Source organism: Mobula birostris, chromosome 12 (genome assembly GCF_030028105.1).
Source record: "Mobula birostris isolate sMobBir1 chromosome 12, sMobBir1.hap1, whole genome shotgun sequence".
NCBI lineage: Eukaryota > Metazoa > Chordata > Chondrichthyes > Myliobatiformes > Myliobatidae > Mobula > Mobula birostris.
The window spans coordinates 94677378-94694935 of record NC_092381.1 but is presented as its reverse complement, the minus strand read 5'-3'; the positions used below and the strand labels follow the sequence as shown (position 1 = coordinate 94694935).

Below are 17558 nucleotides of genomic sequence, written 5' to 3'. Positions count from 1 at the left end.
TAGACAGGTATACGGAGGAATTTAAGGTGGGGGTTTATATGGGAGGCAGGGTTTGAGGGTCGGCACAACATTGTGGGCCGAAGGGCCTGTACTGTGCTGTAGTATTCTATGTTCTAAAATTCAAAAATCGGAAGTGCAAAGGGACTTGGGGGTCCTCGTGCAGGATACCCTGAAGGTTAACCACCAGGTTGGATCGGCAGTAAGGAAAACGAATGCTATGTTGGCATTCATTTCAAGAGGAATGGTGTATAAGAGTAAGGAGGTGTTGATGAGGCTCTATGGGACACTGGTGAGACCTCATTTGGAATACTGCATGCAGTTTTGGGCCCCCTATCTTAGAAGGGATGTTCTGATGTTGGAGAGAGTTCAGAGAAGATTTATGAGGATGATTCCTGGAAGGCAAGGGCTAACATATGAGGAGCGTTTGTCGGCTCTTGGACTGTATTCATTAGAGCATAGAAGGATGACAGGGGATCTCACAGAAACATTTCAAATGTTGAAAGGGTTGGACAGAGTAGATGTGGAAAGGCTGTTTCCCTTGGTGGGTGAGTCCAGGACAAGAGGTCACAGTCTTAGAATTAGAGGGTACCCATTTAAAACAGAGATGAGGAGAAATTTTTTTAGTCAGAGGGTTGTGAATTTATGGAATTCTTTGCCACGTACAGCTGTGGAAGCCCAATCATTGAGGGTGTTTAAGGAGGAGATTGATAGGTATCTAATTAGTTAGGGTATCAAGGGATATGGGGGAAAAGCCGGAAATTGGAACTAGATGGGAGAATAGTTTAGCTCATGGTAGAGTGGCAGAGCAGACTCGATGGGCCGAATGACCTACTTCTGCTCCTTTCTCTTGTGGTCTTGACAGTAGAGGAGGCCATGGATGGACATATCAGAATGGGAATGGGACGTGGAATTAAAATGTGTGGTCACTGGGAGATCCTGCTTTCTCCGGTGGACAGAGTGTAGGTTTTCAGCGAAACCGTCTCCCAGCCTGCATCGGGTCTCGCCAATATATAGAAGGCCGCACCGGGAGCACCGGACGCAGTATATCACACCAGCCGACTCACAGGTGAAGTGTCGCCTCACCTGGAAGGACTGTCTGGGGCCCTGAATGGTGGTGAGGGAGGAAGTGTAAGGGCATGTGTAGCACTTGTTCCGCTTACACAGATAAGTGCCGGGAAGGAGATCGGTGGGAAGAGATTGGGGCGGGGGGGGGGGGGGGGGGGAACAAATGGACAAGGGAGTCGCGTACCACCACCAAGCACATCTTTAACTCCCCCCTCTTTCTGCTTTCCGCAGGGATCACTCCCTACACGACTCCCTTGTCCATTCGCCTCCCCCCCCATCCCTTCCACCGATCTCCCTCCCAGCACTTACCCTTGTTAGCGGAACAAGTGCTACATATGCCCTTACACTTCCTCCCTCACCACCATTCAGGGCCCCAGACAGTCCTTCCAGGTGAGGCGACACTTCACCTGTGAGTCGGCTGGTGCGATATACTGTGTCCAGTGCTCCCAGTGCGGCCTTCTATATATTGGCAAGACCCAACGCAGACTGGGACACCGTTTCCCTGAACACCTACACTCTGTCCACCAGAGAAAGCAGGATCTCCCAGTGACCACACATTTTAATTCCACGTCCCATTCCCGTTCTGATATGTCCATCCATGGCCTCCCCTACTGTCAAGATGAAGCCAAACTCCAGTTGGAGGAGCAACACCTTATATTCCGTCTGGGTAGCCTCCAACCTGATCGCATGAACATTGACTTCTTTAACTTCCGTTAATGCCCCTCCTCCCCTTCTTTCCCTATCCCCTATTTATTTATTCCCCCTTTCTTCCTCTCTCCTTTTTCTCCCTCTGTCCCTCTCACTATATCTTCCTCTGGTGCTCCCCTCCCCCTTTCTTTCTCCCTCAGCCTCCCGTCCCATGATCCTCTCCCTTCTCCAGCCTTGTATCCCTTTTGTCAATCAACTTTCCAGCTCTTAGCTCCATCCCTCCTTCTCCTGTCTTCTCCTATCATTTCGGATCTCCCCCTCCCCCTTTCAAATCTCTTACTATCTCCTCCTTCAGTTAGTCCTGACAAACGGTCTGGGCCCAAAATGTCGACTGTACCTCTTCCTATAGATGCTGCCTGGCCTGCTGCGTTCCACCAGCATTTTGTCTGTGTTGCTTGAATTTCCAGCATCTGCAGATTTCCTTGTGATTGCGCCCACTCTAAGCATTTTGTTTATGGCTTCCTGCACTATTACAATGCCCAATGTAAGCTTGAAGACCATTCTTCAGTCTGGGTATATTACAGACTTCTATAAAGAATTTCAGAACTTTTGGAAGTTCACTCTTTTGTTCTGTCTGTGTCAAACTCACAATTTCTGCCTGTCAAGATTTTGGACCTTCTTTATATACATACAGACTGGACTGCAGAGTATGCCTCACAGCTACATTCGTAACAAAACATTATTAGAGGCAAAGAAGCATGGTGTTTGTGGCAGCCCTCATTGATTTTTCCCAATAGCATCTTCAAGTGACAAACTGCAAACATTTTGAAGCCACTAGCACAGATCAAAACATAATGAACATGGTTACATATAATCAACATTGCAGAAAAGTGATCAACATTAACTGAAATAATGTTTCTGAAGCAAGGCTCCAGTAATTACTTATTATTACAATACCTACTAACAAAGACAATGATATTAACTCACCTCAGGTTGAATAGCTTTAAAAACTGGTGCATCCATTAATGTTATCTGACTCTAAAAAAACATAATTGTAAATAAAATTATAATTTAATAATGAAAATAATTAACCTTCACAACAATTTTGGACATTGAAGTCTCCAAAATAATTTTCCCAATTGTGCTGAACTTCATAATATTAAATGTATATTAATACATTTATTTTCAGTTTAAAAATAAACTGAACTTAGAAATGAATGTACTATTAGTCAAAAATGGTAATGCTTCACAACTTGATTCAGTAGATCAAAAGTAATACATTTAGCAATTTGATAAATAAATTTAAAAGTGGTCAGAATTCCCTTTCTTTAATACAGTACCTAATTCAATGGACCAGAACTTAGTACTAGCAACCACTCATCTATTCTTGCCAGTGACTATGGATGTCAACTGTATTTTACAATATTTCAAATATCCAAACAGAAATGACACTGCCCAATTGATTCCAATAGCATGATATTAATGGAATAACCTGAAGGGAGGTAGGGTGTGGGGCAGAGCCAAGAATACACAGGCCACTGCAACCATCCTGTGATGTAACTATTGAACTTTGACGCCAATCTCAATTTGATTACAGATATTAAGATTTCTTGCAGAATAAGGCCATGAATGGTTCCTTAAGTTTGTCATAATCAGGGGTGGGTAGTGGGGATAAGCCCCTACTACCTATTAAATGCTCCCAATGGCAAGCATCTCAAATAGCCTCTGGAAATCAAGTACAGTTCCTGGCCTTCACATGTTACTTAGCTACTAAGCCAGGCAGAATCATTTCCACTAACAGGGGAAGGGGCAAAGACAGGTTACTAGCACCTTAAAACCAATCATTCTGGGCAGATGGGCTCATGTTGTGATTGGCAGCTCATCTACGAAAAAGGAAACTCTGGTTTCAAACCTCACTGCACTGTGGTTATACCCACTCATGGGAAGGCCGCGGGAGCTGGAGTCCCTAAGGCACTCCTATGGTGAGTTCAAAGCTGAATAGCAACTGCTGTGATGTTGCTGATGCCAAACTCTACTGGTCTCTCCTGTTCCTTTGCATTCGTCAGCTGCATAGCCAACAGCTTGCTCTCTGTAAAGTACTGCCCTGGCTTGCATATTGACTTCGACAACTAAGATGCAACATCCATGGTCAACCACAGCTAATGGTGGCCATAGTCTAAAGCCATGAAACATACTAGCGGTTGGAGATCTTGAGTTCCCTCCTTACCATGATTATTTCAGCCATCAACTTACAGGGTTTAAGACTACAAACCTAACATTCTACAGCCGTAATATAGAGCTCGTGGTGATATTACAACATGGCCTACTCCACTCTTTGTATTACGTGTTATCGGGGCTAGGCCTGCTTAAGGCCAATTTATACTCCTGTGTCAAATCGACGCAGTAGGTACAGCGTAGCCGCATACCCTACGCTATACCTTATGACGTAGCCTCCCCAAAAATGTAACAACGTGTCGCAGTGACGCAGACCACAACAACTGTGATTGGTCTGCTTGGTAGCATCGCATTTCCTCCTACGCTACAATAGCTTGCCATTGGGCGACTGAAGGGCAGGGAAGGAACTCTGGCTGCAATGCTTTCCATCAAGCTTTACAGACCTCCAAAATTATCGAGGACCCTGTGCTTGATGCCTGTTTGTAGCTAGCTGCTACAGCCTGTTAACTTCCACCTGAATCTAAAACTCAAAAGATGATTGCCAGTCTCTGAGTATATTGTGCGTACACTGATGCGAGATAAATGGTTGGAGACGATGAGCCACATCGCCAAATCTACCTGCCAACATCCGAAAATATTTGAAATGCATTTCTTCATCCAAGTCTCTCAGTGGCCGGACAAGCACAGAAAATTCACCCTCCTTCAGTTTCAGTCGCTATTGTTTGAAGTTTGAGTTTCTTCATGTTGAGTTTCAACACAAAGAAACTCAACACAGTGGCATAGAAAACCCACCGCCAACTCGCGTTTTGGTGGTGAATTGCAGAGCGATGCAGACACACCAACGCACAAGTACAAATGCTCACAATGGCATAGGCTACGGCGTAGGCTACTACACAGAAGTATAAATCAGCCTCTAGGGTTGCAATTTCAGATCTGGCCAGTAGATAACTCTGGGGCACCAGGGTCTTGCATAATGCTGGGACTTATGTAGAGATGAAAGAAATGGTCAGGCCAGGAACCAGTAGAACAGCTGAGAAAGATTGGTGCAAGAATGGGGATCAACATATCCAAGCACAAAAAAACAATCTTGCACCTTGCAGAGCATACATGCACAAACCATGACTGATTAACATTGCTACTTGAAGCTTAAGGACATGAACTAACAGAATGATAAGATCTCATTGACCTGCTCAGCCCTATAGAAAACTTACTGTAAGATATAATCTTAGCAATATTACTAAGGGGGAATATTAATAAGGGGGAAGTACAAACTTAATTTCTGTAGTCCCTGATCACAACTCATTGATAAACCTTTAAAATCATTGTGTCTGCAATGTCAGATATTCGGAAGCATTACAAAACATTTTAACTACTAAAAACAAATGCATTTTGAAATTTGAAAACTATTGAGTTAAAAGATTTAAATTAATTCAAAAGATTTTAATTACTTAACATTCAGGTCATTCACAGTCATTTCCATCCATTGAAATAAATGGATCTACCAGACATCCCGCCCAGCAAAAACTCACTTCAGGAGGTAACACCACCACCCCCGCCCCCCCCCCAAGTCAACCTCCAAGGGTGTATGTATACAGGACATTTGATTATGTAAGAACACAACAATTTATTTGATCACATATTCAAACTATTTACAGATATATTCCTTGTTGAGTATTTTGTTGGCAGTCTCAATGCTAATAGCTAAGTGATAATGCAAATAGCTTTTCTATTTCTTTTGCAAACTTTCCTTGTACTGTGATGTGGCTTGCTTGGCAGATTTGAGCATTTTGCCGAAAGTCTCAAACTCATAGCAGTCTGTGGCAATGAATTTGTTAATTTTGCAAGACATCAGATTCACAATTATATTACATTGTATTATCAAGGAGTCATTTTATAATTCTATTACAACTTTAAGCAAGTCTACAGGGAGTTTGGCCTCATCACATAGGACATCAATAGAGTAGCGCCTTAGCAGCTAGCCAGTTAGTTTAAGTAATGTTAGCTATGCTAATGAACCAATGACACCTGTTAAACTCACCTCAACATATCTTTTACAGTCACTTAACCCACCATAGGCAATAGAAAAGTCACTCTTGCAAATAGTGCAGTGAACAACACTGTCATTATTTTTGACCCCTATTAAGCAGGGGTACACTTTAGTGTAGTCTGGGGTGAAGTACGTTTTATATTTTTTTTTGGAACACTCTGCCATGGTGCTGCAGGACACTAAACTGAACTGATGGACAACGGAAGAGAGAGAGAGAGATTGACTGTAAAGCCCGCCCACAGAGAAAACTGATAGGTCTACTTAGCACAAAGAGAGACCAATCAGGATTGATTTCTTTTTTTTTCTTTTTCTCTCTCTCTCTCCCTCCCTCCCTCTCCCCCCCTCTCTCTCTCTCTCTCTCCCTCCCTCCCTCCCTTCCTCCCCAAAAAATCTTTTTCCAGGATATTGTATATAATTTGCGGGCATCAGAGAGCCGCTATCAATATGCAGGAGACTCCCGGAACTTCCGGGAGAGGTGGGATGTCCGATCTACCCTTCCAAAGAGAGCAGACATACAAGAGACTGCAGTTATAATCTAGAGCAATTAGAAATCAGTGGGTCATGCAGCATCTCTGAAGGCTAAGGGACAGTAAATGTTTCCGGTTTACACTCCACTTACACTCTAAGGGTGACAGAGATAGCCAGTATACCAGGACGAGAATGGTGGCTCAGTGAGGGGTCAGCAGACAATAGAAGAAACGAGGTAATGGGCAAATGGAGCCAGGTGGGGAAGGGGTAGAGGTGCAGTCAGTGACTGGGTGAAGGCTAGAAACAGAAAAGGAAAGAAAGAAAAAGGGGGAAATAGAACTAGGTGGGGGAAAGGAGGGGGCAGAAGACAGACGGGCAGGTGGAGGTAAAAGGATGGTAATAAGAGAGGTGTTGGAACATATGTTGCACCTCTAATGACTGTTTGTAGGGTAACATGGCATGGGACAGGGATGGGTGAGTGGTTCATGCTGAGTAAACCAAGAAGTCATGGAAAGAGTAGTCCCTGCAGAAAGGGATAGTGACTGGCTATGGATCCTGTTGCAGCAGGTGGAAATGATGGATGGTACGCTGGATGCCAAGACTGGTAAGATAAAGGTGAGAACCAAGAGAACTCTGTCTCTGTCAGTGAGGTGGGGGTGGGGGTGAGTGGGGATGGAACAGATTTGGAACTCATCCAAGAAGTGGAGCAAATGCAGGTGAGGTTTCTATCAACCACAGTAGAGGGGAGACACACATTTCCTAAAGATTATATTTTTCATTAAAAAATTCTAAACACATCAATAGTGTGAGCAGTCCAATGAAAGTGAATTCCTAAAAAATATCTGGGATTCTCATTGACAACTCAGCATGATAGATAAAGATAGTAACCACAGAAGAACATCTGAAATTAATTGAATTAATTCATTTCCCAGTGCAACAACAATTTACTGGATTTGTACCTGGAATGATGAATTTGTCACATGTGGAGAAAATAAGCCAACTATACTCAGTTTAGAAGAACGCTGAGTTATCTCATTGAAACTTTTCAAGTTCTACAGGGTTTACAGAGTGGATATATTTCCTTTGTTTGAGCAACATAGTCAAGGAGTCACTACTCAGATTATGAGGCAGGCCATTAAACAAATCTTTATCTGGAGTTAGTGTATCTTGTAGTCTCCAAATGAATTTGCAGCCATGCCTGCAATATTATGAGCAACCATAAGATGGAGACAGACACAAGCCACTGCAGAGATGGAATCTGAAACAAAAACTGAACTATTGGATGAATTCAGCAGGTCAGTCTGCAGCTGAATAAAGAAATGGACAATCAACGTTTTGGACAGACCCTTCATCACTTGACAGGCCAGTTATATCGAATGTTACCTATGCTAGAGTCTCTGCATGCCACAATATCTGTTACTTTAGAACCCAAAAAACTGGAGCAAAAATAAGAATCAATCCCAGACTGCTGACAATTGTTTAAAATACCTCTCCAATATGACTTGCCTAACATTTGCAGCATCAATTCCAAGATCTCTCTACTCCATTACTTTACAGGCTCCCACTCTGTACTACCTTGTTTGCCCTCCACAAATTTTCTGTTGTGCAAAACCTAATGCAAGCTCATGTAAAAACAAGGATTTTTTAAAAATGAAGAAATAAATAAATTTTACTCAAAGAACAATTATTTTTTCTATAAAATACTTCACTGATAAAAATAATATCTTGATACTAAAAATGTGACTGAAAAAAGTAAACTTTCCTGCGGGACTAAAGACTTGTGTATATGACATGACGCGTCTTCAAATACCCAAGGCATACTACAGGTCCTCCCCAGCCTATGAACAACAGATTTACATACAAGCCCTTACAAACAAATGAGAACTTGAGGGACTGACTGGATGGATTTGTCAGCTGTTATGGGGTTGTAGCCATCTTCGAAAGCAGCCGCATTCCTGACCTGCAAACAGCTCAGAAACCAAACAGTTCACAGGTATAGTAACCCTGCAGTAATCTGGAGAAGATGCTCAAGTTTGATCCCAGAATTCCATAAATCCAATGCATGTACTCCTGCATTAGTTAAAGCATACATCACAATCTGGGCTCACACTCCCAAGAATTTGGCAGACAAGTATTGCCAAACTATTTTAAGCTCCTTTTCAATCTGTAATTCCTTCACAAAAACCTCTCCAACACCCACTGTACTCAGATTCCATCCCTTACCAATATGCTTCATAATCCTCTACATTTGTCATCTCCCCAACCCAAATGACCTTCTTGCAAGTATGCTTTGCCTTCCATCTGAAAGTCCAACCTCCTTTCTGATCAAACACTAGTACCAACTTTCTCCCTGGTATACCCAGTCTCCTATTTCTTGTAATATTCTTCCACAAACATTACATCTGATCTGCACCACACCACCATTCTCCTAAGTTTTCTGTAGCTCACTCTAGAAAACCCCCATTCATGCATTGGCTGTTGGTAAAAAAATGAAATCAATATCACCACTGCAAACATGAGGAAATCTGCAGATGCTGGAATTTCAAGCAACACACATAAAAGTTGCTGGTGAACGCAGCAGGCCAGGCAGCATCTCTAGGAAGAGGTACACCGAACTCATTACTGCATACCTCGACACTGTTTTATCCCCCTGTGTTCAATCCCTTCCTACCTATGTTCATGACACTTCTCACGCTCTGAAACTTTTCGATGATCTTAAGTTCCCTGGCCCCAACCACTTTATTTTCACCATGGATGTCCAGTCCCTATATACTTCCATCTCCCATCAGGAAGGTCTCAAAGCTCTCAGTTTCTTTTTGGATTCCAGACCTAACCAGTTCCCCTCTACCACCACTCTGCTTTGTCTATCGGAATTAGTCCTTACTCTTAATAATTTCTCCTTTGCCTCCTCCCACTTCCTTCAAACTAAAGGTGTAGCCATGGGCACCCATATGGGTCCTAGCTATGCCTGCCTTTTTGTTGGCTTTGTGGAAGAATCTATGTTCCAAACCTATTCTGATATCTGTCTCCCACTTTTCCTTCGCTACATCGACGACTGCATTGGCGCTGCTTCCTGCATACATGCTGAGCTCGTTGACTTCATTAACTTTGCCTCCAACTTTCATCCTGCCCTCAAGTTTACCTGGTCCATTTCTGACACCTCCCTCCCCTTTCTAGTTCTTTCTGTCTCCATCTCTGGAGACAGCTTATCTACTGATGTCTACTATAAGCCTACTGACTCTCACAGCTATCTGGACTATTCCTCTTCTCACCCTGTCTCTTACAAAAATGCCGTTCCCTTCTCGCAATTCTTCCGTCTCCGCCTCATCTGCTCTCAGGATGAGGCTTTTCATTCCAGGACGAAGAAGATGTCCTCCTTTTTTAAAGAAAGGGGCTTCCCTTCCTCCACCATCGACTCTGCTCTCAAATGCATCTCCCCCATTTCACGCATATCTGCTCTCACTCCATCTTCCCGCCACCCCACTAGGAATAGGGTTTCCCTTGTCCTCAGCTACCACCCCACCAGCCTCCGGGTCCAACATATAATTCTCTGTAACTTCCGCCACCTCCAACAGGATCCCACCATTAAGCACATCATTTCCTCCCCCACCTCTGCTTTCCGCAGGGATCGCTCCCTACATGACTCCCTTGTCCATTCGTCCCCCCCCATCCCTCCCCACTGACCTCCCTCCTGGCACTTATCCTTGTAAGCAGAACAAGTGCTACACATGCCCTTACACTTCCTCCCTCACTACCATTCAGGGCCCCAGACAGTCCTTCCAGGTGAGGCAACACTTCACCTGTGAGTCAGCTGGGGTGATATACTGCGTCCGGTGCTCCAGATGTAGCCTTCTATATATTGGCGAGACCCGACGCAGGTTGGGAGACCGTTTCACTGAACATCTATGCTGTCTGCCAGAGAAAGCAGGATCTCCCAGTGGCCACACATTTTAATTCCACGTCCCATTCACATTCTGATATGTCTATCCACGGTCTCCTCTACTGTAAAGATGAAGCCACACTCAGGCTAGAGGAACACCACCTTCTATTCCGTCTGGGTAGCCTCCAACCTGATGGCATCAACTCTGACTTCTCAAACTTCTGCTAATGCCCCACCTCCCCCTCGTACCCCATCCGTTAATTACTTATATACATACATTCTTTTTCTCTCTCTCCTTTTTCTCCCTCTGTCCCCCTCACTATACCCCTTGCCCATCCTCTAGATATTCCCCCCTCCCCCTTTTCTTTCACCCTAGGCCTCCTGTCCCATGATCCTCTCATATCCCTTTTGCCAATCAACTGTCCAGCTCTTGGCTCCATCCCTCCCTCTCCTGTCTTCTCCTATCATTTCAGATCTCACTCTACCACTTACAAATCTCTTACTAGCTCTTCTTTCAGTTAGTCCTGACGAAAGGTCTCGGCCCGAAACGTCAACAGTACCTCTTCCTAGAGTTGCTGCCTGGCCTGCTGTGTTCACCAGCAACTTTTATGTGTGTTGCTCAATATTACCACTGCCTGGAGCATCAAGTGTGGGTTGTGCAGTTGGTTCTGCAGAAGCTTCTGCTGAAGGATGAGCCACTGATGCACTTGGTACACTGTTCAGCCCCGGTGTGCTCTTATTAAGTGGTGAACACCCATGTGTTTCCAAGTTTGGTGACCTTGGGCACTTCTCAATTTGTACCTTCAAAGTAGGACCATCTTCCTTTGAGCTTGAATCTGAAGCAGAGGATGCAAGTTCAGGAGGACTTGGTAAAAACTTGGTGTGAAGCCTGACAAAAAGCTGGTTCCTATCTTTGTCTACTGCTTTGATTTCATCCTCTCTTGAGCAACCATGTCATAGGCTCATGCTACAGTTATGCTAAGCATCATTAAGGCACAATCGATACACCACATTCTGACCTGACTTCCAGAGCTCGGCGATTGACATTGCTGTGCCAGAAGCTGACACTACAGCATACAGTAATCAGATGCATCTCCAATACTCAACAATTCCTTGAAAATGAGTTATCTTTTCACTCTACTGCCCTCACAATCCAATGCATACAAAGCTAGGCAAGGAGTTAAACACCTTCTCAAAAATCGCCTGAGCCAGGAGCTTTCTTCAGAGCTTTTAAATGAAAAAGCTTCTGTGTAAAGATTTTGCTGCTTTAAGGGCAAATAAAGGATAGATGGAAGAACAGTATTTAAAAAGTTCTTAATCTGTAAATATCTAAAAAAAAATGGGATCTAGGCAAGTTATATTTATTAGATAATTGTTCAAAGGATATGAAACAATTATCCAAAACTGGATCACAAAATTGTACTATACCTTTAGTTTTCCAAGCCAAGTAGGCTTGATCCATGATACAGGGTTGAAAGAAGAAATTAGATATAATAGGACTTGCTAGAACAAATTGATTCAACCCAAAAAATTTTTGAAATTGAAACCATATTCGTAAAGTATATTTTACTATTGGGTAATCCATTTGTTTATACAATTTAGAAAAAGTAAAGGGAAGCGAAGTCCCTAAAATAAAACCCAATGAAAACCCTTGTAAAGAATTACATTCAAGATTTACCCAATGCAGACTTGAAGTTACCTTCAAGTCCCATAACCAAAATTTTAAATTTCGAATGTTAATTGTCCAATAGTAATTTGGTCAGACCCTACTTGGAGTACTGTGTTCAGTTCTGGTCACCTCACTACAGGAAGGATGTGGATACTATAGAGAGCGTGCAGAGGAGATTTACAAAGATGTTGCCTGGAGTGGATGGCGTACCTTATGAGAATAGGTTGAATGCACTTGGCCTTTTCTCCTTAGAGCGACTGAGGATTGAGAGGTAACCTGATAGAGGTGTATAAGATGATGAAAGGTACTGATAGTGTGGTAGCTACAGGCTTTTTCCCAGGGCTGAATGGCCAGCACCAGGTGGCATAGTTTTAAGGTGTTTGGAAATAGGTATCAAGGGGACGTCAGGGGTAATTTTTCACAGAGTGCTGAGCGTGTGGAATGCACTGCCCGTGGCGGTGCTGGAAGTGGATACAATAGGGTCTTTTAAGAGCCTCTTAGACAGGTACATGGAGCTTAGAAAAATAGAGGGTTATGCACTAGGAAAATTCAAGGCACTCTCTAGAGTAGGTTACATGTTCAGCACAACATTTTGGCTGAAGGGCCTGTAATGTGCTCTAAATTTCTATGTTCTTTACAACTTCATGCAAAACCGAAATTTGCCAGTTATATCAAAGACATTTTGAGTACAGTGCATAATAAAATATGGTGCTCATAGCTTCACAAGAAATTGAAACACCACTCACAACCTTCACCCCTTACCTTGCAACATCTCTTTATTTACTTAAAATATGCAATTAAGAATTAAGCCAACATTTCTTCAAAGCAAATGCAATTGTGTTGTTGACAGAGAAGAACCAACTGGATATCAGAATATCATTATTTTAAATTAAGATTACAGTTGTGGCATTATTCAAAATCTGGTGCTGTATGGAGCAGTATTACGAAGGAAAGAGGTCTAAATAACAGGATGATTAATCTTTAAGATTGGCTACATTCAATAAAAAACTTCTTTTCCCACACAACACATATCCCTTCCTTTAAAATATTAAATAAATTGCAACCTCTGTAACCAAATTCATACATAACAATGCTTATCACAAGTCTAGAATTTCCATCTGTCCTAAATTTATGTTTTATATCATTTATAGATTTACTGATGTTAGAATTCAAAACTACCATCAATACTCACTGCAAACTCTTCTGGTGTTACCTTCAGGACATCAAACACCACTGCATCAAAACTTTTCTTGGGATCATTACAGGCTTTCTCACTTAGAGACTCAGAGCTGCTGCTTCTCTGCAAGAATAAAATATACTCATAAACTGGAAGCACCAACACCAAAACAGCAAGTTCAAGTATTTTTTAACGCTGCCTGGTCTGCTGCGTTCACCAGCAACTTTTATGTGTGTTGTGTAAGTTCAAGTATTGTTACATTCGATAGTTAAGTTACATCAATAACTTGCTTGAAGTTAACAAGTATATATCTCTCTAACATACAAGCTCAAAATATATTTATAATTTTGAGGCTCCTTCCAACTATTGCAGTCTAAGAAGAAAACCTGTGCTGATCACGAGTGATTTAAATTGGCCACAATAAAATCACATCATCTGTATTGTCTGGACCAAAGACTGTATGTCAAAATTTACCCAATGGCACATTAACAAGCAGGCTAAAAAGATCATTATTGATGTCATATCTTTTGGTAACACAAACATTACCAAACATATATGTGCAACGTTGAAAGAAAAGAGAAACGGGGAAGGAGTGTTATCATGTCAGAACTTTAAAAAAATTCAAGATACGCTATAAGAAAAATACTCCTTGCTCCTTTTCCTCTTTTGCCATCCACAACCAACCTGAGAATATGTTCTTTTTCTGCCTGGGGTGTCCTCGGTAGCTACCTTTATACTCATCATTCCAAACTCTTCTGAAAGCTCTCGCACATTACTGCAGGATGATTTTCTATAGTTAAATTTACTTTGTAACTGCAAGTTGTGTCTTTAAAATAGGGAGAAGTATAATCTAGTTCAGAACAGTTATTAAATACATATTTTAAAATGTTTCTACAATAATGCAAGGATAAAGTGCAGATACTAAGTGTTTTCAAAATGTTGCTATTGCTTTTTCTTTTACATTCCTGACAGTTTTGTGAAAATTTCAAATTTACTTAGCTTAGTTCAAAATTTAAATACAGTTATGTCAAATCTTTTAGCCATAATTTGAAACACTAAACACATAGCCCCAATAAAAATCACTACCTTTATTCTTAGCCTGGTCTCCATGATTGACTGCTTGCACATGATTAATAAACATCAACACCCAAGAATTAATTTTTGCTCCTACAGGCCCTTTTCACTTAGTTTTTAAAAAGGAATTATTTGGAGATGCCAAGGAACATTGTGCAAATATAGAGTAGTGCCTCTGCTATGAACCAGAGACAGAGCAGGTAGACATACTGAATAAAATGGCTGATCTTCAACTAAGTGAGTAACAGTGTTGCAGATTTACCTGTCCAAACAAATACACCAGCACACTCCAGGTACAACAGCGGTCCCCAACCACTGGGCCGCAAAGCATGTGCTACCAGGCCGCGAGGAAACGATATGAGTCAGCAGCACCTTTCCTCATTCCCTATCACACACTGCTGAACTTGAACATAGGGTTGCCAACTGCCCCATATTTGGCAGGACATCCCATATATTGGGCTAAATTGGTTTGTCCCGTATTTCCCCCGCTAAGGTACAGCGTTCTTATGAAACCTTTCATGCCGAAATGGCGTGAAGTGAAGAAGCAATTACTATTAATTTATATGGGAAAAATTTCTGAGCGTTTCCAGACCCAAAAAAATAACCTACCAAATCATACCAAATAACACATAAAACCTAAAATAAATAATACTAACATATAGTAAAAGCAGGAATGATATTATAAATACACAGCCTATATAAAGTAGAAATAATGTATGTACAGTGTAGTCGGGAAGATGAAGGAAAAACCGATTTGTGGGAGGAAAAGAATTGGTGCATACGCACATCACATGCGCACGTCACGTATGCGCACACAGGTCCCCGCGCAAGGCTTCATGGTTATGGTAGTCTTTCCTGGGGTAAAGTGTACCAGGATTTGACTGTTACTTCTGTCCCTTATTTGGGAGTGAGAAAGTTGGCAACCCTAACTGTAAAAGACATGCTGAGGTGAGTTTAACCCTACTTGAACACCCCCACCCCCCAGTTGGTCAGTCCACAAGAATATTGTCAATATTAAACCGGTCCGAGGTGCAAGAAAGGTTGGGGACCCCTGAGGTACAACATGGACTGACTGCCAACAATGGCCATGGGGAAATGCAAATGATATTAGACAGTCAAGACTGGTAAATATTAACCAAAACTGCAACAATGGGACAGAGTACCATTACAAGGATAAAGTGCAAGGCAAACTCAAAGGTCTTAAGGTGGATAAGTCACCTGGACCAGATGGACTACATCCCAGAGTCCTGAGAGAGGTTGCTGAAGAGATAACGGATACGTTAATCATGATCTTTCAAGAATCACTTGATTCTGGCATGGTCCCGGAGGAATGGAAGATTGTAAATGTCACTCCACTGTTTAAGAAGGGAGGAAGGCAAAAGAAAGGAAATTATGGGCCAGTTAGCCTAACTTCAGTGGTTGGGAACGTGCTGGAGTATATTATTAAGTACAAGGTTTTGGGGTACCTGGAGCCTAATGGAAAAAAAAAGTCAAAGTCAGCACGGTTTCCGTAAAGGGAAATTTTGCCTGAAAATCTCTTAAGAGTTCTTTGAGAAAGTAACAAGCAGGGTGGACAAAGGAGATGTCATTTACTTGGATTTTGAGAAGGCATTTGAAAAGGTACCTCACAAGAGGCTGCTAAACAAGATAAAATCCTATGGCATTACAGGAAAGATACTGGAATGGATAGCTGAATGGCTGACAGGCAGGAGGCAGTGAGTGGGAATAAAGAGGGCTTTTTCTGGTTGGCTGCCAGTCATGAGTGGTGTTCTTCAGGAATCAGTATTGGGATTGCTACTTTTCACATTGTTCGTCAATGATTTGGACAATGGAATTGATGGCTTTGTGGCAAAGTTTGCGGAAGATACAAAGATAGATGGGGGGTAGGTGGTGCTGAGGAAGCAGTGCATTTGCAACAGGACTTACACAAATTGGAAGAATGGGCAAAAAAGTGGCAGATGGAATACAGTGTTGGGAAATGTATGATAACGTACTTTGATAAAAGGAATAATAGTGCGGACTATTATCTAAATGGGAAGAAGGTTCAAACATCAGAGGGGCAGAGGGACTTAGAAGTCCTCGTTCAAGATTCCCAGACGAGTAATTTACAGGTTGAATCTGTGGTAAAGAAGGTAAATGCAATGTTGACATTTATTTCAAGGGGAATAGAATATAAAAGCAAGGAGATAATACTGAGGCTTTATAAGGCACTAGTCAGGCTACACTCAGAGTACTGTCAACAGTTTTGGGCACAGTATCTCAGAAAGGATGTGTTGTCATTGGAGAGAGTCCAGAAGAGGTTCACAAGGATTATTCCAAAGTGAAGGGGCTAACATATGAGGAGCATTTGGCAGCTTTGGGCCTGTACTCACCGGAATTTAGAAGAATGCGAGGAATCTTGTTGAAGCCTACCGAATGTTGGAAGGACTAGACAGGGTGGATGTGAAGAGGATGTTTCCTATAGTGGGGGTATCCAGATCTAGAGGGCACAGCCTCAAACTTAAGGGGTGACTTTTTTTTTGCCAGAGTAATGAATCTGTGAAATGCTCTGCCACAGACTACGGTGGAGGCCAAGTCCATGGGTATATTTAAGGCAGAAGTTGACAGTTTCCTGATCAATCAGGGCATCAAAGGATATAACAAGGAGGAAGGTGTATGGGGTTGAGTGAGATCTGTTACGTACCCCGTAACTGGGTTGCCAAACCAGCAGAAATGGATCACTCAGTTGGAGTCTGGATTACTGGAACTAAGAAAGTTTTATTAAAGAAATAAGCAACACAGTACTCTAATAGTAAGGATATAAATGCAACAGGTTAGCACTGAATAAACACACATGTACACAGAACTAGGATAATAGGATCAATCAAGCTCTATCGCAGTCTACGGGTAAAATGTTCAATCACATGTGACAGAGTTCAATTTAGTTCAGTTCGCAGCAATCGTTGTTGTGCCGTTGGGGGGGGGGAGAGAAGAGAGAAGAAGAGAGAGAAGAGAGAGAGAAGAAGAGAGAGAAGAAGAGAGAGAAGGGGGAGAGAAGAAGAGAGAGAAGGGGGAGAGAAGAAGAGAGAGAAGGGGGAGAGAAGGGGGAGGGGGAGAGGGGAGAGGGGGGAGGGGGGAGGGGGGAGGGGGGAGGGGGGAGGGGGGAGGGGGGAGGGGGGAGGGGGGAGGGGGGAGGGGGGAGGGGGGAGGGGGGAGGGGGGAGGGGGGAGGGGAGAGGGGGGAGGGGGGAGGGGAGAGGGGAGAGGGGAGAGGGGAGAGGGGAGAGGGGAGAGGGGAGAGGGGAGAGAGGAGAGAGGAGAGAGGAGAGAGGAGAGAGGAGAGAGGAGAAGAGAGGAGAGGAGAAGAGAGAGAGAGA

General features: G+C 42.8%; 1 protein-coding gene across 6 annotated transcripts in view; it reads right to left on the bottom strand.

The window, feature by feature from the left end:
- Window positions 1-17558, bottom strand: part of ralgps2 (Ral GEF with PH domain and SH3 binding motif 2) — a 567568-nt gene that overhangs the window by 432434 nt on the left and 117576 nt on the right. For all 6 annotated transcript variants that reach the window (XM_072274320.1, XM_072274319.1, XM_072274317.1 and 3 more), the window contains 2 exons: window positions 13145-13252; window positions 2701-2751 (listed from right to left, as the gene is read on the bottom strand). In XM_072274320.1, coding sequence (XP_072130421.1) covers window positions 2701-2751; window positions 13145-13252 — 159 coding nt within the window. The remainder of the gene's footprint in view (window positions 1-2700; window positions 2752-13144; window positions 13253-17558) is intronic.